This window comes from Hypomesus nipponensis, chromosome 24 (assembly GCF_054491055.1).
Source record: "Hypomesus nipponensis isolate SF chromosome 24, ASM5449105v1, whole genome shotgun sequence".
NCBI lineage: Eukaryota > Metazoa > Chordata > Actinopteri > Osmeriformes > Osmeridae > Hypomesus > Hypomesus nipponensis.
Window position 1 is genome coordinate 8,757,501 of NC_140384.1, and position 20,985 is coordinate 8,778,485.

Consider the following 20,985-nt stretch of genomic DNA (forward strand, 5'->3'; position numbering starts at 1 on the left):
AGTTCAATACAGACTCATTCTGTGAGAGCATATATGGAAGCCTTGCGCGTGTGAGTGTGCGTCACGTGATTGTGGTTGTACTTGTAGATTTATACTGCTTTATTGACCTGCCGAAGCAGGGACATACACATATCTGTATAACTCGGTGGAGATGTCACAGCTGGGAATGACAGAGTTGGAAAGAGAGACCGAGAGAAACAAAGAGAGAAAGACCGAGAGAGAGACCGAGAGAGAGAGGCCGAGAGAGAGGCCGAGAGAGACAGAGACAGAGAGAGAGAGACCGAGAGAGACCGAGAGAGACAGAGACAGAGAGAGAGAGAGAGAGAGAGAGAGAGAGAGAGAGAGAGAGAGAGAGAGAGAGAGAGAGAGAGAGAGAGAGAGAGAGAGAGAGAATGCATTATCAGGGTAGTGCATTTCAAACTTCTCTTCTTGGTTGATATTCAATGTCTTAATTTGACAGGCTTGTGTTAAAATAATAAATTACATTATTCTTTTTTATTGTATATTTTTTCATTACTTGGAATAACTTGGAAGATAAAAAATAGCTGCACATAATTTGGTCACAAAAGCAACACCAGCGGATGTCAGATAACACTAAAACCCTCTTTACAAGTGACCCAAAAGTCAATTTTGGGAGTGACAAAGGAGGGAGTGGTGTACAAAGTTGTTCTGTAGAAACAGGGCAGTGCTGGCCAGTGCTGGGAAGGTAGGGCTTTCACTAGCGACTATATGCTAACTTAGCTAGCTTAGATGCATATAGTGTATCCCATTGTAGCTCAAAGTTTACATAGACACTAACTCTTCTGTACTATTCCAGTGTAGCTTGAAGCTAACCTTTATGGGAACTCCTCTATATTCTCTCCTTTAAAACAGGAAAACTGCACTTAATCATCATCGTGGCAACCAGTCAACCAATCAGAGCACAGGGAAGGTTTAAAGTGATCTAAGTGGGCAATACAAAGCTTTAGTATAAGACTATAATTGTTCAGTAATGAACTATGTTGGTCATAGTTGTGGTTGAGATTTTTTTTGCATATAATATACAGACAAGCCTTTGGCTTTCAGGGGGAGCATGCTGATAGATCACATGACATGATAGATCACATGACATGATGGTGACGATAGAACACCCCTCGAAAGTTGGACAAATTCGAAACCACGATGAAGTTGTCACTTCATCAAATCGATCTGCTGTATTTGTTTCATGAGTACATTATGTAGGGTTGATGAGGTTTGTTAGATTGCAAAAGTGAATATTTCTATGGCTTTCCTTGTGGCAGTGCTCTAACGACTAAGAACTGTGATTCATACTGTATATAAGTTATAACTCAGCTCAAACCCGTCTGTCTAACCAAGCAGGCGTATTAGTGGTCGGTTCTGAAGCAGCCAACATCGAGTCTATCTTTATGATGTGGGCTGATCAGAACGGACCACGTACACCTTTCTGTCCTGGGCCCCAGCCTGGGTCTTGTCGTCAGGTTAGTGCACCTGTAGCCTGTCACCAAGGCAACAGACCAGGTGAAGCATGAGGGCTGGGGGACGCTGATATGAGGGACCCATTTTTGTTTGTCTGTGTGCTCGTCTATCGCCATGACTACGCTCGTTCAGGATCGTCGTTGTTGTTGTTGCCGTGGCGGTCACAGTCGCGCTCCGGGTTCCGTCTGATGTTGCGGGAAGTGCGGTGGCTTGTGGGGTGTGTCGTCTAGAAGAGGGAGAGCTTTTTCTTCATGTCGTTCCTCTTCCAGAGGGAGAGGCAGTCGAACTCCTCGATGGGCATCTCAAAGAGTCTGAGGAACTCCTCCGAGGACAGGTGCCTCTGGAGGAAGGAACAGGAAGGAACAGGTGGGAACAGGTTTGAACAGGAAGGAACAGGTTTGAACAGGAAGGAACAGGTGGGAACAAGTTTGAACAGGAAGGAACAGGGGGGAACAGGAAGGAACATGTGGGAACAGGTTTTAACAGGAAGGAACAGGTGAAAACAGGTTTGAACAGGCAGGAACAGACAGGAACAGGTTTGAACAGGCAGGAACAAAGTTCAGGTCACATCTGGCCCCAGACATCTACAGGTCCACCACCGTCACGGCTAAGCTTTGGCCCGGCCACTAATCATCCACAGCACGACATGACAGCACTCCGATGGCGTACAGTGTACTGCAAGTGTGTGATCCTACCTCCAGCCTGGTCCTGTCGACGCCAGGGGGCAGTCTGCACCTGCCTCGGTGGGTCACCATCAGCATCTCGTAGGGGTAGACCTGGAGAGGTGCGGGAGGAAGCAACAACACAAGCTGAGCTGGAGCATGAGCCCGGCGCCCCATCGCGAGCAACGCCAGCCCATGAATCTGCAGCCTGCAGCCTGCTGTCTGCAGCCTGCAGCCTGCTGTCTGCAGCCTGCAGTCACAGCCCGGTGCGAGGCTGCAGTCAGTCACCTGCAGTGTGTATTACCTTCTCATCCAGCATGCTGGGTAAGGAAGTCCCTCTGTCCATCCTGGTGCTCTGGGCCTCTCCGTTCTACAAGGCAAACCCACATTTGTGAGTCAAGACACGCACATACGCACACACAGGTACGCACACACACGTACGCACACACACATACGCACACACACATACGCACACACACGTACGCACACACACGTACGCAGACACACGTACGCACACACACGTACGCACACACACATACGCACACACACGTACGCACACACACATGTACATGCGCAAGGGGGTTCACAGGAATCACAAATAAGGGTGTTTTTTTGTCATGTGGTGTTGGTCCAGATATCTACGGTACCTGGAGACCTGTGAGGAGACAAGACAAGAGAATGTGTGTCAGAGACCAGCGTGCAGTAAACCCTGGTCACACTGTGGGCTGTGCTGGGGTACCTGAGGTACCTCAGGAGACCCCTCTCTCACCTGTCTCTCCCTTGTCAGTGTCAGATGGGGAGAACTCGACCGACTGGAGCTGGAGAGCAGAGAAGGAGGACCAGGGTCAGAACTGTCTTTGTTTTGTTTGCGTTAAGCAGGTCAAAGAAACAAGCTTTCAGCAAAAGAAATGTCACAACGTTTGTTTTCTTATTCGCTGTAGTCATGCGTCTACAGCTTTTTCCCATGTGTGGAATCATTAGAAAGCCCAGGAAGTCCTCTACAATTGGACAGAATAAACACAAAGGGTCACATGATTTACAAGTTACTAGCCTCAAATGAGTGTCCTTAATATTGGACATAAATGAATAGCTGGGTCTCAGAAGAACGTGGGAGAGTTACTGAGAGTGAGTTTGAATGGGCAGTCCAGCCTGTTCTACCTACCCTGGTGAGACCAATCCTGCTGGAGGTTGTTGGAAAGTAGACAGATCTGGATCCGTTCGGTCCTGAGAAGCAGAATAAAGAACATTGATAACTGATATCGTTATCATATTCATCTTTACATATATTCAAATATGAGCTACAAGAGAGATGCCAACTGCCTCACGTAACACGTTATACTGCCTTTGCTCTCAAGGCCTTGTTGTAGTTATTCATCCTGACCACTAGAGGGCAGAGCAGTGCTGCTTCACCAGGGACGAACAGTTAATCGCTCCTGGAGTGTAATCGGAGTGACAGCAAACGTCCCTGTGAGTCAGTGTCAGTAAACATCAGTCTCCTGGAGGATGGACAGCTATGATAGAATTGTGACAGATGCGAGTCATTTAAAGCCATGACTGACACTGCTTAAGCTTAAAAAAAAAACGGCAAAGCTCCTTGTTTTAACGTTTAGCGGCCACGCAGAGGTGGGTCATGTGACAGGGCGGATGTTTTCACTAAAGTAAACAGCCTGATGATCTGCCTCTCACACAGTTCTGAGATGCAGCCGGAGAGAAGATGGAGGCAGAGGCAGAGGAGTGGGCAGGGAACGTGTGACTAGAACGTAAGGAAAGAGAGGTAGGTGGAAGAACCGGAGGACGGGAGCGGAGGAGGGGAAGTGTGGAACATCTGTTTCTACCGTCTTCACTGGCAGCCACTCTCAGATTCACAGCAACCACTCCTATGAGATGTGTTTGTGCATGCGTGTGTTTTTACTGTGTGTGTGTGTGTGTGTCTCACCCGCATGCAGGGGTGTCCTGTCGGGCAGAGAGCGTGTTTTCCTACGGAGGGGAACAGCTTTCTCCAGCTCCTCCTTCAGGATGATCTTCCCCAGGTTGGACTGGATCTGGAAGCAGACCCCATCCGTGTGTGATGTCACCAGAATGTGGGTGCCATGTCACCAGAATGTGGGTGCCATGTCACCAGATTGTGGGTGCCATGTCACCAGATTGTGGGTACTATGCTTTGTCATCATCTGCCACACATTATCGTCACAGCATTTGTCACACACACCTGCATGGTGTGACATTTCTCATAAACATAAAACACACTATTATAGGTGAGCTGCAGAACTGGTATATTGTTGTAACTGTATTTGAAACACTGTGTATATGTATGGACACGATCGTGGAAAACATGAATTGACTTTCAAGCTTTAAAGCTCTAAACTTAGATTGTTGGTGATCTGCAGGGTTGGTAAAGAGAAGGTAGAGTGTTTGGTATCTGACCGCAGATCAAAAGGTTGCAGGTTCAAATCCCCCTGTATGTGTATTTGGATAAAAGTGTCTGCTTAAAGAATACATTTCAGTACAATTACAATCTTAGAGTTCAGATGACCCCCAACATGCCAATGCTTCTCTGACCTTATTCAGCTCCTGTGTCTGCATCAGGCGTAACCCTGGCGACAAGTCCTCCGGGTCCTCGTCGTCGTACTCTTCATCCTCCTCGTTTATCTCTCCCTCCTTCCTCTGAGACACAGCCTTCTTCCTCCATTCTGTCTCTGGACAAACAGGAAGAGGAAGATCGAGTCAGGTTGTTTGTCTGACATGCTGATGGCTCATGTAAGTGTGTGGATCACGATTAAGACCATTAAAATTGTCAGGTTCTTCAGTCAGTGATCAATAGTCTCTTCATCCCTGAAATAAGAAACTTCCCCCCTCCTTCATCTCTCTTTCACTCTTCTCTACCTCTTTCGATCTTTGTCTCTCTCTCTGTCTCTCTCCATCTCCATCTCTCTCTCCTCTCCTTTAATTATTTTTGCTCTATCTCCCACCCCTACTCTGTCTTTCATCATTAATCAGACCAGTTGCCGTTGACACCATCTTATTAGAGTGGGGCGTACCAACTGCAGCCAGGGAGGGGGGCAGGGCCAGTAGTCTGTCTCTATCTTTGAGGGCAGGCTGGGATCAGGTGGCTGCGCGGCAGGAAATTTAGACGACTCGATGATCAGGTCCTCTATGTGCTTTCCCTGGGGGATAGGGGCTAAGATATCTGTGTGCACACACACACGCACACACACACAAACAGGGTGATTAAGTGTATGGTTTAAATCAGTTTCAAGGCAGATTAAGCTGCATTACACATGCTTTTCTTGACGTACCTTGTTTGTAAATGGGCGGCTTCTTATAAAGATTGGTACCGTTGCCTGGAAAGAAAAGGAGGGACAATCAGTTAAAGGAGAAGTGGAGAAGAGAAGAGGAGATGAGGAGATGAGAAGAGGAGAGGAGATGAGAAGAGGAGATGAAAAGAGGAGATGAGGAGAGGAGATGAGAAGAGAAGAGAAGAGAAGAGAAGAGGAGAGGAGATGAGAAGAGGAGATGAGGAGATGAGAAGAGGAGAGGAGATGAGAAGAGGAGATGAGAAGAGGAGATGAGGAGATGAGAGGAGGACATGTGTAGAGGACATTGTGAAGAGAAGCTTACCAGGCCTGTGAAAGTGCAACAGTGGGGTCTTAGAGGTGGAGGAGGGGATGGTGGAGGAGGTTCTAATAGTCTGGATGGTGGAACCGGGAGAGGAACCTCCAGGTGATTGGTTCTCCAGCCTCTCCTTGTACAAAACAGTCTGAAAACAAACAACGCAGAAGCCATCAGACACAATCTACATGAGATCTTGACAGTAAATATATATATATTATATTATTAAAAAAACACTGACTTCATCCATCCATCCTACCTCTGGAGAGGTAGGGGGAGAGAGGGAGCGTGGCGACATGGACCTCTGAAAGAGAAAAGGAAGAAGAAAAGAGAGAAGGAGGGAAATACTGTTAGTTGACATCTCTCCTTCTTGGTCCTCCTCGTCTTCAGTGGTGTTATTCCAGAGAGTCTGCCTGGTGCTAAACATCATCATCGTCATGGTGATCGCTGTGCTGTTTGGTGACCTCTGACCTCACGGCTACAGGGCAGTTCTGAGCGCTCCATGGGACTGTAGTGGAAGTGGGGCTCATACATCATCAGGTCAGGCCTCTCTATGTCCAGGATAGCCTTGTCTTTAGGAATGGCTGCCAAGTCCTTATAACCTATCACCCCATCATCCATCCTGGCCTGGAGAGAGAGGAGAGGAGAGGAGAGGAGAGGAGAGGAGAGGAGAGGAGAGGAGAGGAGAGGAGAGGAGAGGAGAGGAGAGGAGAGGAGAGGAGAGGAGAGGAGAGGAGAGGAGAGGAGAGGAGAGGAGAGGGGAGGGAGAGGACAGGAGAGGAGAGGAGAGGAGAGGAGAGGAGAGGGGAGGGAGAGGAGGAGAGGAGAAGGGAGGGTTAGGGAGGGGAGAGGTGAAGTGAGGCAGGCTTAATGTGAGACTGTATGCGGATAGGGCCGTCAGACACGTTGATTAATGATGATTAATAGTAAATTGTATTTCTGCAGGACTCACCACGATGGCAGCCGCTGGGGACCCGGGGACACTGGTCCCTCGGAGGGAACACACACTCCCTGGGGAAGTCCTGGCCAGCTGCTGCTCACACACACACACACACACACATACATGCACAGACACGCAGGTCAGAGGTGTGAAAGCCCAAGTAAGACAGAGAGATTAGCTGTGAGAGTTATGTAGAGAATCAGGGCTGGATTTGTAGGGAGATGAGACAGGAGGATAGAAAAAATGTAATTCTATATCTGGAGGACTGTTGCCCAGCAACCTCATGTAGTATGCTTGGGGATGAGAACCATGATAAGCCCGAGAAAATACAGGCTGTGGCTTACCTTGGGCATCATCTTAAACGATGATTTTATTGTCTCTTCCCTGGGTCAGGATTTACAGGAGGGAGAAAGAGAATGCGGGAGAGAGTTAGAAAGAGAAATTACAATATGAACAAGATTTCACTCCTCTTAACTTTACGACAACTTAATCTGAAATGTCTAAAAAAACGTGTTGTTAAGAAGGGCACTCAACCGGCTGCTGGAAGGTTCCAGATAAACCCTGTTCATTGATATCCCTGGCCCACGGCCTGGATCACAGTATCACCATAGCTACCAGCAAAAAAAAGATGGTGGGTGCCCCAGTGCAGAGCTGGGTGAGGAGGCAGCTTGTGGAACATCCCAGTTCTGTCGGCCTGCCAGCCAGTCCAACAGCCTGCCACAAACACCTCTGCATTGTCTGTCCTGCTTTGCTCTGTCACAAAGGACTTATTCTAGGGCTGGCAGGCCTTTGTCAGCTTACTGAAAAGAAACATACAGGTTTCCAGACTGACTAACACTGCCACTCTGCACTGTCCGGATTCACACTGGTGGGATGACGCATTGGGTGTGTTGTGTTCGTTTGATGTGTGTGTGTGTGTTAATGTGACCATTAAAGGGGATCAGGGAAGAGAATGTGTATCACCAGACTAATCTGGTCTGATATTTGGACCATATGGTCCACATCTTAATGCCTGCTCTGGTTGTCTACACACTGTGAGCCCTATTTTACTGGTACAAGGCAACACGCAACCCCCTAAAAATGTATCTGATACAGAGAATAGTCAAGAAAAGTGTCTTACAAGTGTTGTTGTTCCTTGTTTACATACTGTAAACTGATGTTGTGTTCTTCACTGATGCCATAACGATAACATCTAAAAGATTGTTAAATTCAACTCGATTCCTGTATTCTGAGAATTACGGTGCAGTTTGCTCCCTAGCTTCTCTTTTGATCGTATAATCAATATATATATACGAATTCATTATCACAAATATGTTATTTATTCTATTTGTCATGAGTGTTTGATACGATCTATGCCTGTTGTGGAAGTAGAAAGCTCATGGTTGATGTAAGTGTTGCTGTAAGTGTGTGTGGATCATGATTAAGACCATTAAAACTGGCAGGTTCTTCAGTCAGTGATCAATAGTCTCTTCATCCCTGAAATAAGAACCTTCCCCCTCTCCTTCCCTCTCCTTCATCTCTCTCACTTTACTCTACCTCTTTTGATCTCTCTCTCTCTTTCTCTCTTTTCATCTCTCTCCCTCTATCTTTCCATCTCTCTCTCCCTCTCTCTCCCTCACTCTCTCTCTCCATCTCTCTCCCTCTCTCTCTCCATCTCTCCCTCTGTTCTCTATCTATTTCTCCGTCTCTGGTTTGTCTGGTCAGACAGCAGCAGTCTTACCTCACACAGTAAGAGGAATCATCTCCTTCTCTCTAGGGTTTCGCACCCTGAGCCCCAATCTGCAACACAAAATCAGCCTGGTTAGACACAGCGTTCAACAAACTAACACAACACACAAGAAGAACACAAACTTACACACAAACACATCCACTCAGAAACGCACTGTCTCACAAACACACTCACATTTAAGAACAGGCTCACACAGATACGTTTACACACACCCACACACTGAATCAATGTTCTGAGACATTCTAACCCAGCCCCCACCATACCCCCCATCACGCTCAGTGTCTCCATGGTGTCTCCTTGTCCAGACCCTGGTCTGGTCTCCCCCTAGGAGGATGTGTGTGTGGAGGGGGGAGGAGGTGAAAAGGGAGACCCCCCCATACATCCCCCCGACATCCCATCATCAAGGTATTGATTCATGTTCAGGCTCGGCAGCAACAGTGAATAAATTATTCACATCCTAACACGTCTCTGTCACCTGGGACATGGTGAGGCAATAGCCTCTCTCTCTCTCTCTCTCTCTCTCTCTCTCTCTCTCTCTGTCTCTCTCTCTCTTGTTTCTCTCACTCCTTAGCCTTCCTAAGACAACACCACTACCCAATCACCTCTCTCTCTCTCTCTCTCTCTCTCTCTCTCTCTCTCCCTCTCTCTCTCAGAAGGTTGCACACAACCTGGTATCACAGTGTAAACAGCTGCACAGCATTGTGTAAAGCGATGTGGCTCTGCGTGACCACAAAATCACAGCGAGGGGTTCCCAACGTTCTGAGAGAAAGAAACCACGTCTGGACTGTCAGGGCAGGTGACCACGCTGTGAATATCGCTGCATGCCCGGGTTCGGCTTGGAAAAACGCCAAGATCTGAGGGAATGAACGCTCCCTAGCAAACATAGTCATCGTCACTGTGGTGTTGCCGTTGGCAACGAGACACACGCACTGCCTTGGTCGTCTAGAGAGAGGACAGTAAATATCGGTAAAGAGAAAAATCTAAATTCTCTCTTGTGAAGAGTGACAGGGAATGTAATGGAGAGAGAGAAGGATGTGTAGGAAGTGGCCCAGGCTGGATTCAAACCCGCGCGCCCCTGTGGTAAGGCCTACACGGTGTACACACTTAACCAGTGAGCCACTGGGGCGCCACATGTGACGAGTTAAGTCAGACGTTCAGCGGCCTGTTTATATAGACGGTTCTGGACTGGAGAACCTATGGGAGACTGAGAGTTGGTGTTGAATAACGTTTACCCTTGAGGTGGGTCCTGTTTCAGACTAAATGTTCAGGATGGATCGATACCTGGGTTAGGGTTTATTCAGCTTGCTCTCTCCTTTCCTGACCCTTACCAGTGGCTCCTCTCTGTCCTAACCTCACAGCCCTTTATTATACCTTTATTATACCTTTATTATACCTTTATTATACCTTTATTATACCTTTATTATACTTTTATGCTGTGAGCTCCATGTCTGTGAGTTCATACACACTGACAAGGGTGTAGTTCAACTATGGCATTTGATGTCAGCTGGCATTTGACACCCCTGTATGTTTCTTTGGATAAAACATTTTCACGTCTAATATGTTCTAAATTTGGACGTATGGATCCCTGGTAACTACTGAGTGCGGAGGCTGGCCCGTGGCATAGTAACTGTAACCACATGAGATCGATTGTGAAGGAGTGGGCTGTGAAGCCTGTGTGTGTGTGTGTGTGTGTGTGTGTGTGTGCAGAAGAGAGAGCTGTGGAGTGTGTGGGCAGAGCCAGGCATGTACACGGTGTCAGTTCTCTCCATGTGTGTGTGTGTGGGTGTGTGTCAGAGTGTGAGTATGTATGTGTCTGTGTGAGAGTGTGCAGAGTCATATGTGTGCATATGGACTGTTGCCTGACTCATAGAGTTTCTAACCTGCTCACATTGTCTTGCCAGAGAATGTGGAATATTCATGCCTCTCTGAACAGAACTCAGAATGAGACTGTAGTTTACAATGCACACAAACCCGAGCTGAAGAATGTAGCGCGATGTGACCAAGCACGACACATTGTACGACTTGCAATGCTGAGAGAGTTCCTCAAAATCCTTCACGGGTATCATATAGAATGTAGAATGTAGTCGTTTGGATTCCGACATTCCATACGGAGCCCTCAGACAAATCGCAAACGCAGCCAAGCAAAATAGTGCATCCATCCACTCAAATGCCACAGTAACTGCCACAGTAAATTCCGTGTTTGTATAACATACATGGCAAAAAAAATTCTGATTCTGAACTCCCCCTTAAAAGCCACGAAACAATAGGCACATAAATACTACAATTTTCTACATGACTGTGCACCTCTTGTAGTCACGGTTTGTCAAAGTGCCTTTTGTTTAGTAACATCACATAGCAACACCACGATAACCAAGCAAGGGAACGAAACAAACCACTGACAAACAACTGCTAAACCGGGGGATTTGGAAACCCTCCATCCTCTGCTCCTCCTAGCCAGCCTCACACAGATCTGCACCAGCACCACACCAGCCATCACCAACCTTTCACCCTGCTGCCTCCAGCAACCAGGCGTGGAATTAATCCCTGCCCTTTGTCTTTCCTCTGCAGCTGCACATTACTGTGATTAACTGCCAGTCCCGGCCCTGTGTTATAACTGGGGAGATGGGCCTGGGGGCTGGTGGGCCAGTGTTGGTGCTGGTGCTGGGATTGGAGGCCTAGGACTGGGCCTGGTGTCTGGGTTTGTGGGGCCTGGTTCCGGAGCTTTAGACCGGGGCCTGCGCGCAGGCTGGGTAAGGTCTCCCTCCAAGTCCTCTGTCACTGTCTATGCTAGCTTTATTTCTGCTGACTAACCCCATTCATGCTAAACAGTGTCGGAGCAGAATAAGGGGTACTGAGAAGAACAGAGGGCGACCGGCTCACTGGTTTATGACCTTGTTTCTATTATGTGGTTCTCTGGAAGGGCTGAACCCACCAGGGGGGTTCTTAATAACACTTGGTGGTTTTTACGACCTCCTTTTACAAAGGCCGCTGAGAAAGGAGGCCTGGAAGACGCAGCCAGGCTGGAAGGGGTCTCTAAAATACAGCTACGATAGGAGAAATGAGTGAACGTGTAGCATCCAGTGCATAAGAGTCTCAGGAATGATCCTGAACACAAGTCTGTCTCTGCCCTCTCTCTCTTTCCAGTCACTCTCTCCTCTCTTTCTCTCTCTCTATCTCTCTCCCCCTCCCTCTCTGTCCCTCTCTCTCTCTCCAGTCACTCTCTCCTCTCTTTCTCTCTCTCTATCTCTCTCCCACTCCCTATCTGTCCCTCTCTCTCTCTCCAGTCACTCTCTCCTCTCTTTCTCTCTCTCTATCTCTCTCCCACTCCCTCTCTGTCCCTCTCTCTCTCTCCAGTCACTCTCTCCTCTCTTTCTCTCCTCTTCTGTCCAGTATCTCTTGTCTTTCTGTCTCTTCTACAATCTATTTTGTAGAAGATTTCTCTCCTCTTCTCTCTAAATCTCTCTTCTTCTCCGGTCCTGGTATCTCAGCAGACTGTAGTTGACATGAGCAGCAGAGGAAACACAGGCATGGATGCATCTAGAACAGTCAGAACCCAGTCACGTGACACTCAGAACCTAGTCACATGACACTCAGAACCCAGTCACATGACACTCAGAACCTAGTCACATGACACTCAGAACCCAGTCACATGACACTCAGAACCCAGTCATGTGACACTCAGAACCTAGTCACATGACACTCAGAACCCAGTCACATGACACTCAGAAGCAGAAACATCAGTTCCGTCTCCATGACGCTGTGATGTCTCTGTCAGAAAAAGACACAGTGCCGCGTTTGACATGTTTAACGTTTGAACAGGACGTTTCCCCAGGCAACGCTGTAAATGAAGACGCTACAGTTCACATTCAGCTACAAAGAAACGGACGCCTCGCATGCTGCAGTGAGTTTCAGCAGCAACGTCACTTACATGGGGCACAGATATAATTCTCCAGAGGGTCTAAATGCTGACTCACTCCACGAGATTCATTCTGACATGAGTCAGCCACTGTCCTGGGGACAGTATACAGCATTCACAAACCATTACGATTACCTAGCAACTGAGTTAGTGATGCATTTCACATGAAAATATAATTGGGGAAGCCTTCTGCAGTCTACACAGTTAGGTCTAAATACAAACCAACACTCTGCATGTTATAAGAAGAAAGAAATCACGTGTAGTGGTGTGTATATGTGTGTGTGTGTACTGTATGCCTGTGTGTGTCTATGTTGGTGTGCTTTTTGTCAAACGGCCTCATTAGAGACACACTTATCTCAGCCCAACACAACCAGACCACACCCAGACAGCCTGACACTGGCGTCACCGGGGCAACGGCTGCTCTGATTGGCTGCCGTGACTTCCCAGCGCCTCTTCCTGGCCTCTTTCCCTCGTCGGTTTGACACATGGTCCCCGCGTGCCACACCTGCACCCCGAGATAAGGTTCCAGGACGAGAAAACATCCACCTACGTCACCCCCCCCCCCCGATCCCCCCTCTTATAGGCCACAACAACCTGAGACTGCTCTGCTTACTGTGAGATACAGGCAAGATAAACACTATTCAGATGAGGCAAAGGAAACGTTAAAGAAAGAGGAAATAAGTTGTATAGGACACACACACACAGGCTTTCTATGTAAACATACACGCAACTGTGCATATGGGCACTTGAAGAGACACACACACACAGGCCCAGTGGGTTATTTCTGTGCCACCAGTCGCCCCTCCTCCTCCTATGCCTCTCTCTCCACTCTCTCCCTTCCTCTCTCGCTCTCCATCCCTCCTTCTCTGGTCCCATCTGTCACAGAGGCACAGCTTTGTCCCACCATTCCTCTACGAGCTACCCCCCCCACCCCCCCCCCTCCACCCCACCACCACCCTTCAAACCTCAACCCAAACCCCTCTCCTTTTCACTCCGCTTTTCTCTTCTCCTCTTTTGGGATCCACAAATTCAACTTCAACAACATATGATCAGATCTCTTTGCTTCTAGTAGCTCCAGATATCATTGCGTTTTACAGACACAAAACCATTGTTTGATTCAATCAAATGAAAAACAATGATTCTGGGTTTACTTGTTTTTAACATCAAGAGCATGTTCATGGCTTTGTCAACGGTAAATTAAATATTGTCATTAAATTTCAGCTGCAGTATGTGGTAAGCCACAGACAGCGGGTTTGTCAATCGTCTTGGTGTGAGGGTGGATATCGTAGCGATTGTCAGGCTTGTGACAAACCAGCCCAGTGACAAACACACAGCCTGACTCAAACACCCAAGGGCAACAGCTGGAGAACAATCTAGAGTCATTTACAGCGCTTTGACAAACCGACCAACAGACAGAACCGTTCGCTTGTTTCTTCCTTTCAGCAGTATTTTGCAACCTTGTTGCGGTCAAGTCCATGGTCTCGCAAACAACAAGTCTTCACCACATTACCGAATTCCGATTCTCCTACAATCTCTCTCCGTAGTCCCCTTTGTGCTGGAGGTTAAGGAGGTTAGGGGCTGGGAGACATAAGTACAGCGTTGACACTTCCCTTTCTTAAAACTGTGCTAGCACCGTCAGCAATTAACATGGTGGCTAATTAGCCTTATACCACATGGGCAGACAGATTGAAGCACGTGAACTCTTTTTCCAGGGTGCTCGTCGATACATTCTATGACTGCAGAACAGATAAGTATTTTGGCTGTCCTGTCAATGTAACATCTTCAGCTTGGTTCAGGTAAATATTTTGACATTGATAAATGTTGTCAAGGGAAGACGGGATTTTTCAAGCTGACAAGCAATAGATACCTTACCCCTCTCAGTCTGTCAACACTACCTTACCCCTCTCAGTCTGTCAACACTACCTTACCCCTCTCAGTCTGTCAACACTACCTTACCTCTCTCAGTTTGTCAACACTACCTTACCCCTCTCAGTCTGTCAACACTACCTTACCCCTCTCAGTCTGTCAACACTACCTTACCCCTCTCAGTCTGTCAACACTACCTTACCCCTCTCAGTCTGTCAACACTACCTTACCCCTCTCAGTCTGTCAACACTACCTTACCCCTCTCAGTCTGTCAACACTACCTTACCCCTCTCAGTCTGTCAACACTACCTTACCCCTCTCAGTCTGTCAACACTACCTTACCCCTCTCAGTCATTTACCATGAAGCCGTCTCACAACACTGCTGTTCCCTTTTTATATAACAAGTAAGAAAGAGGAGGTTGAGTCACGTTTTAAAATAAACCAGTAAATCTCTCAGGTCAGGTCAAGACGATGTACATAAAACCATTAAAATACTGCTTTTATCCAGGAATAATTCATTTGGGGGTCATTATTGCTCATTATTTAATCTTGTGTTTGGTTATGTTCTCAATCCCCAATGAGTTTTGCTTCAGACAAGAGAGCTCTTATGACAACCTACTGAATCAACTCTCATTAGCCCTGGGGGGTTTTTGGTCGCAGATTGAAGTAGCAATATGTATGTTCATAGACCTGCTTGAATTAAATCAGTGATATGCTAGATTAGCTCAGATTATATCCCCCCAGCAGGTTATCTTCCAGCGTAATCCTTGTATATTACCATATGTTCACTATGACAGATGAACAGGCAACACTGGTGTACATATTTACCAATGTTAGAATGATCACCATTAACTAATTATTACAACTCAGTGGTGTGCAACCCTAAACCCCAAGTCACCACTGCCTGAAAATAATGATTGAATCATTAAATGACAAATACTAATAGAATTCAGGCCTCAAAATATTTCAAAACTATGCATTAAGATCATATAACAGCGGGAGTGATATTGTATTCAGATGTCTGAAAGATCACAGACCCTACAGATATCAAAGGACTTGGTCTGCTGTGATGTGGATGTGATGGTAAATATAGAAGTGGAAATAGGAGTGGTGGAGAAAATGTGACGCTCTGGTTGTTTCGTTAGTTTTCCCTCATCACCGTTAAGGATCATGTCGAGTCTGATCGCCCTGACAAGCGGCTATACGGGGTACCGGACCTGTCCCGCCGCATCAACCGGCAGCGACGTTATGTAAAAGCTTTGCGTTAATCCACCATTCACGGCACACAAAACATATCGACTTTTAAATCGACAGTTAATCACATTTTCTGTGCAAAAATCGTATAAAATAACGCTTTTATAAGCGAATTTGTTGACAGTAATGAAAGTAACGTCCTTAATCGTTTATGGTTGACTGGCAGCATCAGCATCGCAGCTGGTTAATCCCTGTCTGGGCACCACCATCATCATCCCGGCCAAGACAAGGTCGGTGGCTACATCCCTGGTTAAATGTAACCCTACCAATGATAACTTGATATTGTTTATGGCCTAAAATTATGCAAACAGTTGATGTGTAAACTGGTGTACTGCACGTATAAAGCTTACCTGGAATGTTCCTAAAAGAATCCGTCCTCCGCCAGTGAATTGAAGACCACACTAGGCTTTCCTTTCCCACTCTACACTTCACTTCCCTGAACTGATAATGAACCAAAGGAAAAACTAAATAAATAAAAAACCAACGAGATAGAAAATTATGTGATCCGGTTATTAGTGTACATCCACCTGCGCTGTTCGTTGCAGCGGGACTGACCGACACCTCCGCTGATAGCAGCAATGTGTGTTTCTGTGCGTTGCTGCCCCCCGCGTCGCTGGGCCAATCCAACGCCCTGGAGGGGGAATTTGCCGCTTACCACACAAACGTTACAGCGCAGTATTCTATCGCTTCAGATGCTGGCATGCTCCTCATAGTCATTTATTGTTAAGGAAAGAGAATGTAGCCTATGTTTTAAAATGTTAACACTGTTAGCTACGAATAAAAACGTGTGAATTCAGCTTGTTGTCCCAACTCATGTAGGCAATGACAGAAACAATTGCTTCTGAAGCTATCGATGGACCCAGCTGGTGGATAACTATGGTGGGTAATGGTATGATTAGCAGGCTATAAGGGACAACCTTATCATCATTAGCCTCATAATAACGGATAACAATGTGGCCATGGCTTGACGAAAACCGGCTACACGTTATATCACGTTTGGATTGCTTGCCAGTTACAGACTTAGGAAGCATACTTTCAAAACGCCCTGTGCTGCACCTGACCCTAATTCTAGTGGTTCTAAACAAAATACCCTTTTAATGAGAGCGGTCAAACGTTTCAGCTTTAGAAATAGATAGAAAGATATTTGCCCTAAAGCTACTTTTAGATCAGAGCAAAGATCATTGTTTGATTTCACTTGCTTCAGGCATCAAGATATAAGAATATGGTGCGGTACTCGTATGCCAGATGGCTGAGTAACCTGGAAAACATACAAAATCTTTATCTTTTATACCGATGACAAGCAAACTGACAGGTCATGTTGCAATGTGGTCCAAAAAATTATATGCTGGATTTCCTTAAAAGTTTTATGTCAAGTGGTTCCACACAGCCATGTCATTTAAAGGACATTTTGTGAAGTACTTGATTATGTCACTTAAACTAGTATTTTTTTGTTTGTTAATGACCTAGTAAATCCAGCAAAACATTTGAAGTGTGAGTGAGGGTTTAATAGACTGAATGGCATGGTACCATACAACTGCTTTTGTAAATCAATGTGTTTTGTGCTCTTAGATCACCAAGGTGACGAGGATGCCTTACTGACAGGAAGGGGGAGGGGGGGGGGGCGGGATGATGGATGGACAAAACTGTGGGTGGTAAGGCGATGGAGATTGAGGATAAATATGTAGACATGTAATTTTCTTTTATGAGTTTATTTGCATAAACCTGCCACTGATCACAAAGATAAACAACAAATTGTGTGGCGCTTGAGTATGCATGTGTGTGCACCGAAGGGGCAGAGATGCACTTCTGTAAGTGTGTGTGAGAGAACAGCAATTAAGTTGATTTACAGGGAGAGCGAGAGAGGAGTCGATGGTGAGAAACAGAGTGACAGACGAGTGAGATACGGAGGAGAGAGTAATAAAGAGAACCGAGAAAGATGGAGAAACAAGGGATGGGAGCAGTTAGTCTCCATTCCTCCGAGTCTGTGTACATAGTATGTCCACATGTGTGTGTATATGTGTGTGTGTGTGTGTCACCCCTCCAGCTCTTGTAGCGTGTCCAGGAGATGTGTGTGTGTCCTCGTGCCTCTCAGGGGGTCCAGGACACGACACTGATGGCGGTTTGCGCGGCGCGGCGTATGATGTCAGCGGGGTGACTGAGGCGTGTTTCCAGGAGGGGCACGTGTTCCAGCAGCTCCGTCCGAGCACGCGGAGCCTCCGCCAGCACCGTCAGGGCCCGCAACGCGTTGGCACACACCGCCAGGTCCTCGCTGCCCACCAGGGCCAGGAGCGGGGTGAGGGCACCTGCCTTCAAGGCCTGGTACTTTCCTGTAGGCGAAAGGGAGGGGCAGGGGGTGCATAAGGCAGGGGGTAGTGGAAGGGGATGGAGGAGGAGATGGGGTGGGGTTATAGAAGATGGGGGGTGGGGGTTGTAGAACATGGGGTAGATAAGAGTGGGCAGAGGTGCGCGGGGTGTATAAGATGGGGTGGTTATCAGGGAACATAGGTGGGGTGAGGGTTGTAGAAGATAAGGAAGTGTAGCAGAGGGCAAAGGTCAGGGGGTTGTGGTAGAAGACAGGGGGTAGATAGCAGGGCGTGGGGGGGGGTGAGAGGGTAGGACAGGCGTATAGGAGAGGGAAACCTCTGCTAAATGACGCTATGACAGTGGAGAGGTGATGTGTGCACCTTTAGAGATGACAGCTGTGTTCATGATGGTTCCAGCAGCGCTGGCGGTGACGCCGGGATCACTGTCCGAAAGCAGCGTGACCAGCAGAGGAAGTACCCCCTCCTCGCACACCTTGTGCTTCCCCTCGGGCGGGACACTGGCGGGCGGAGGGGTGCGGGGTGTGTGAGAGAGAACAGGGTGGAGAGGACAGGTTCAGTGAGTTCAGAACAAACACTGATTTGTTGATGATATGTCACAGAGTTTGCAAGGCTGGTGCCGTTTTACTGGAATCACAACTCTATGTGCAGTCATTGTAAGTATTTGACTGTATCTGCAAGGCTACGACAGAGATGCTGACCTGATGCCCATCATGGCTGAAGCGGCTTCCCTGCGGATATCCGGGGAGGGGTGAGAGAGCTGCTCTCCCAGGACCGAGACCCCGTTGCTGGCCAGGGCCGGCAGGGCGTCCACCCTGACACAGGAGCTGAGGGTGGCCAGGATCAGGGCTCGAATCTCCTCCTGCTCAGCTGGCAGCGTCATGACCAGCCGGGGGACCAGGCCCAGTGACACCATGTAGGCTGCGCCTGGAACACACAGTCACGGACACACACACACTGAGTTAAACACACAGTCATGGACACACACACACACACACACACACTGTGTCTTGGCAAATGAAGTCACATATTTTGATAGCTGTTGTCAGATAGATTTTTATTTTATTTTTATTAAATGTTAAAAAAATAAAATATGTATAAATATATCACATATTTTGAATACCCCCCAGTTGATTTTCAGAGTAATATATATGTCACAGATACCTGCCGGAAACTCTGCCATTATCTTGAGGGCCGTGTGCATGTTCTTACGACAGGATACCTCAGGTTCATCCAGGAGGTCAGAGAGAGGTGCTAACACGTTCAACTTCAGGAAGGCTTCTCTGGAGACACACACACACACACAGAGCGACACACATGCACACGCACACAGAGCGACACACACGCACACGCACACAGAGCGACACACACGCACACACACACAGAGCGACGCACACGCACACAGAGCGACACACATGCACACTTACACAAAGGCCACATGTAATCACTGTATTAGGCTGCCACCTACTGTTTTAAGGATGGTAGGAATACGCCTTGTTGACATGGCTGAACCTGCAACTTAAGACAAGTCTTTGATGGTACCCTGGAAGATTACAAATGTTGAAAATAATGTCACAAACCTTCCCACATTATGAGAAGCCATGAGGTAGAGTACTTCTGTGGTTTTGGTTCTCACTGAGCTGTCATTGTCTTTCAGCAAGCCTTTCAGTATCTCCAAACAGCCTGGAACATAATAAGATGGTACTGTTGTCATGAAGAAAGACTGTTACACATAACACAGGATGTTGAGAGCACATGCCCCACTTTGAATTCAGGTAGCCAAAGTTAATGTCATTGGAGCGAATGCGTAGCCAGTTCTTTAGACTCTAAAATAACTTTTGGCTACAGTAGCCTACTTATTTACGGAATATTGGAATTATCACTTGCAAGTACAGCAGGGGCGATTCTGGGATCAGACCCTTAGGGGGGCTTAGCCCCCAATTAGAATGTGACATGAATACAGTGCCTTTCAAAAGTGCTAAATCCCTAATCTCACTGGATAACAATTAATACATGTATGTATTATTATGCAAAATAATAAACGAATTAAAAAACTAAGGATGTCCCTTTTGTTATGAACTACCAGCATCAAATGATAAAAAAATATATATTAAAAAAAAATATGGCTATTATTATTTTTAGGGGTACTGACTGAGATGAAATTTAGGGGTGCTTGAGCACCCCTAAAAAGGGTCTAAAATCCCCACTGAAGTACAGCACAGTTATCTAAACTCTCTACGAAAATATAGCCTACACAGTTTTTGAGCTAATTTATAACCTTAATTATCTAGGCAAAGCCTAAATAAATGTACATTACCATTATGGATGGCTTCGTAAGCTCTCTCTGGATCATGAACTAAGTCACAAAGTGCTGTTAGCGCACGTTGTCTGATGTACAGATGCGGGTCCTGCAGCTCCATGGAGAGTCGCGGAAGGGCTCTGTTACCGAATGCAACAGGTGCCTGCGTCGGGTCAATTAGCGGAGGTAACTGCTCGGAAATACGAGTGCTGCCCATTTCCCAAAGCTCCAACCGTTCGCTGTATTCAGTACTTTTGGTAGAAAGGCTAAAGTTATTCCTAAATTAAATATTTCTGAATAGCTTATCTACAGTCGCTCTAATCTAGCCTGCTGCCCACCAACGAACACACGAACCATCGTTGCTAAGTAACGGTTGTAAACAGTCACGGGCAGGCTACGGACCATTAGGTCTGCTACACACATATCAAAAGTAGTAAAACATGGTTTATTTCGAGTGGTAGGATCCAAAACCTAGTCTATTTATATATCTATATGCCTATATAGAAAATTTGAAAACCTCAATCGAATGTCTGTGCATGGCCTCTTATGGTGTCGCAACTTACTGTAATAGCCTGTATGGAAAGAATGTTTAATTAGAATGTTTTTATTTATTTGGAACGATGTGCTCAGTTTGGCCTCAGGCCGTTCTGAAAATATCCCTTATTTATCTTTTTTATCTATTTGTTTGTTTGTTTATTTATTTACAACAAGTATTTGTTGTGACATTCGGTTGATCAAGAAAGCATGCACCCCACAGAAAGACACAGGCACAGCTTCTACACTGTGTCGACATGCTAGCTGCTATTGCAGAGCAAGCAGGAAATGGCATGATGAGGAACTTGTGGTGCCTGCATGCGTCATCTATAGACAGTGCAGCCTAAGGGGGGTTCGGCGACGCTGCAGAATTGAGAGA

General features: G+C 46.8%; 2 protein-coding genes across 2 annotated transcripts in view; both read right to left on the reverse strand.

Moving 5' to 3' along the window:
• LOC146233082 (dematin-like) overlaps positions 1–16,022 on the reverse strand; it is a 16,550-nt gene extending 528 nt beyond the window's left edge. Inside the window, exons 1-17 of the mRNA XM_084690029.1 lie at positions 15,803–16,022; positions 8,408–8,466; positions 7,032–7,071; positions 6,700–6,780; positions 6,219–6,374; positions 6,007–6,051; positions 5,757–5,895; positions 5,435–5,479; positions 5,173–5,325; positions 4,698–4,834; positions 4,075–4,180; positions 3,301–3,362; positions 2,908–2,956; positions 2,786–2,793; positions 2,443–2,508; positions 2,172–2,252; positions 1–1,816 (exon numbers count right to left, since the gene is read on the reverse strand). The exon at positions 1–1,816 is cut by the window's left edge and continues 528 nt beyond it. Coding sequence (XP_084546155.1) covers positions 1,703–1,816; positions 2,172–2,252; positions 2,443–2,508; positions 2,786–2,793; positions 2,908–2,956; positions 3,301–3,362; positions 4,075–4,180; positions 4,698–4,834; positions 5,173–5,325; positions 5,435–5,479; positions 5,757–5,895; positions 6,007–6,051; positions 6,219–6,374; positions 6,700–6,780; positions 7,032–7,043 — 1,254 coding nt within the window. The 5' untranslated portion in view covers positions 7,044–7,071; positions 8,408–8,466; positions 15,803–16,022 and the 3' untranslated portion in view covers positions 1–1,702. The remainder of the gene's footprint in view (positions 1,817–2,171; positions 2,253–2,442; positions 2,509–2,785; positions 2,794–2,907; positions 2,957–3,300; positions 3,363–4,074; positions 4,181–4,697; positions 4,835–5,172; positions 5,326–5,434; positions 5,480–5,756; positions 5,896–6,006; positions 6,052–6,218; positions 6,375–6,699; positions 6,781–7,031; positions 7,072–8,407; positions 8,467–15,802) is intronic.
• A 1,123-nt stretch (positions 16,023–17,145) lies between these two features.
• On the reverse strand, positions 17,146–20,298 carry rsph14 (radial spoke head 14 homolog). Its single transcript, XM_084690783.1, has 6 exons — positions 20,091–20,298; positions 19,354–19,456; positions 18,938–19,056; positions 18,475–18,700; positions 18,137–18,273; positions 17,146–17,779 (listed from the first exon to the last, which is right to left on the reverse strand). Exons 1-6 carry the CDS (start codon positions 20,287–20,289, stop codon positions 17,541–17,543), a joined length of 1,023 nt encoding a protein of 340 aa, XP_084546909.1. The 5' UTR covers positions 20,290–20,298; the 3' UTR covers positions 17,146–17,540.
• Positions 20,299–20,985: the final 687 nt, after the last annotated feature.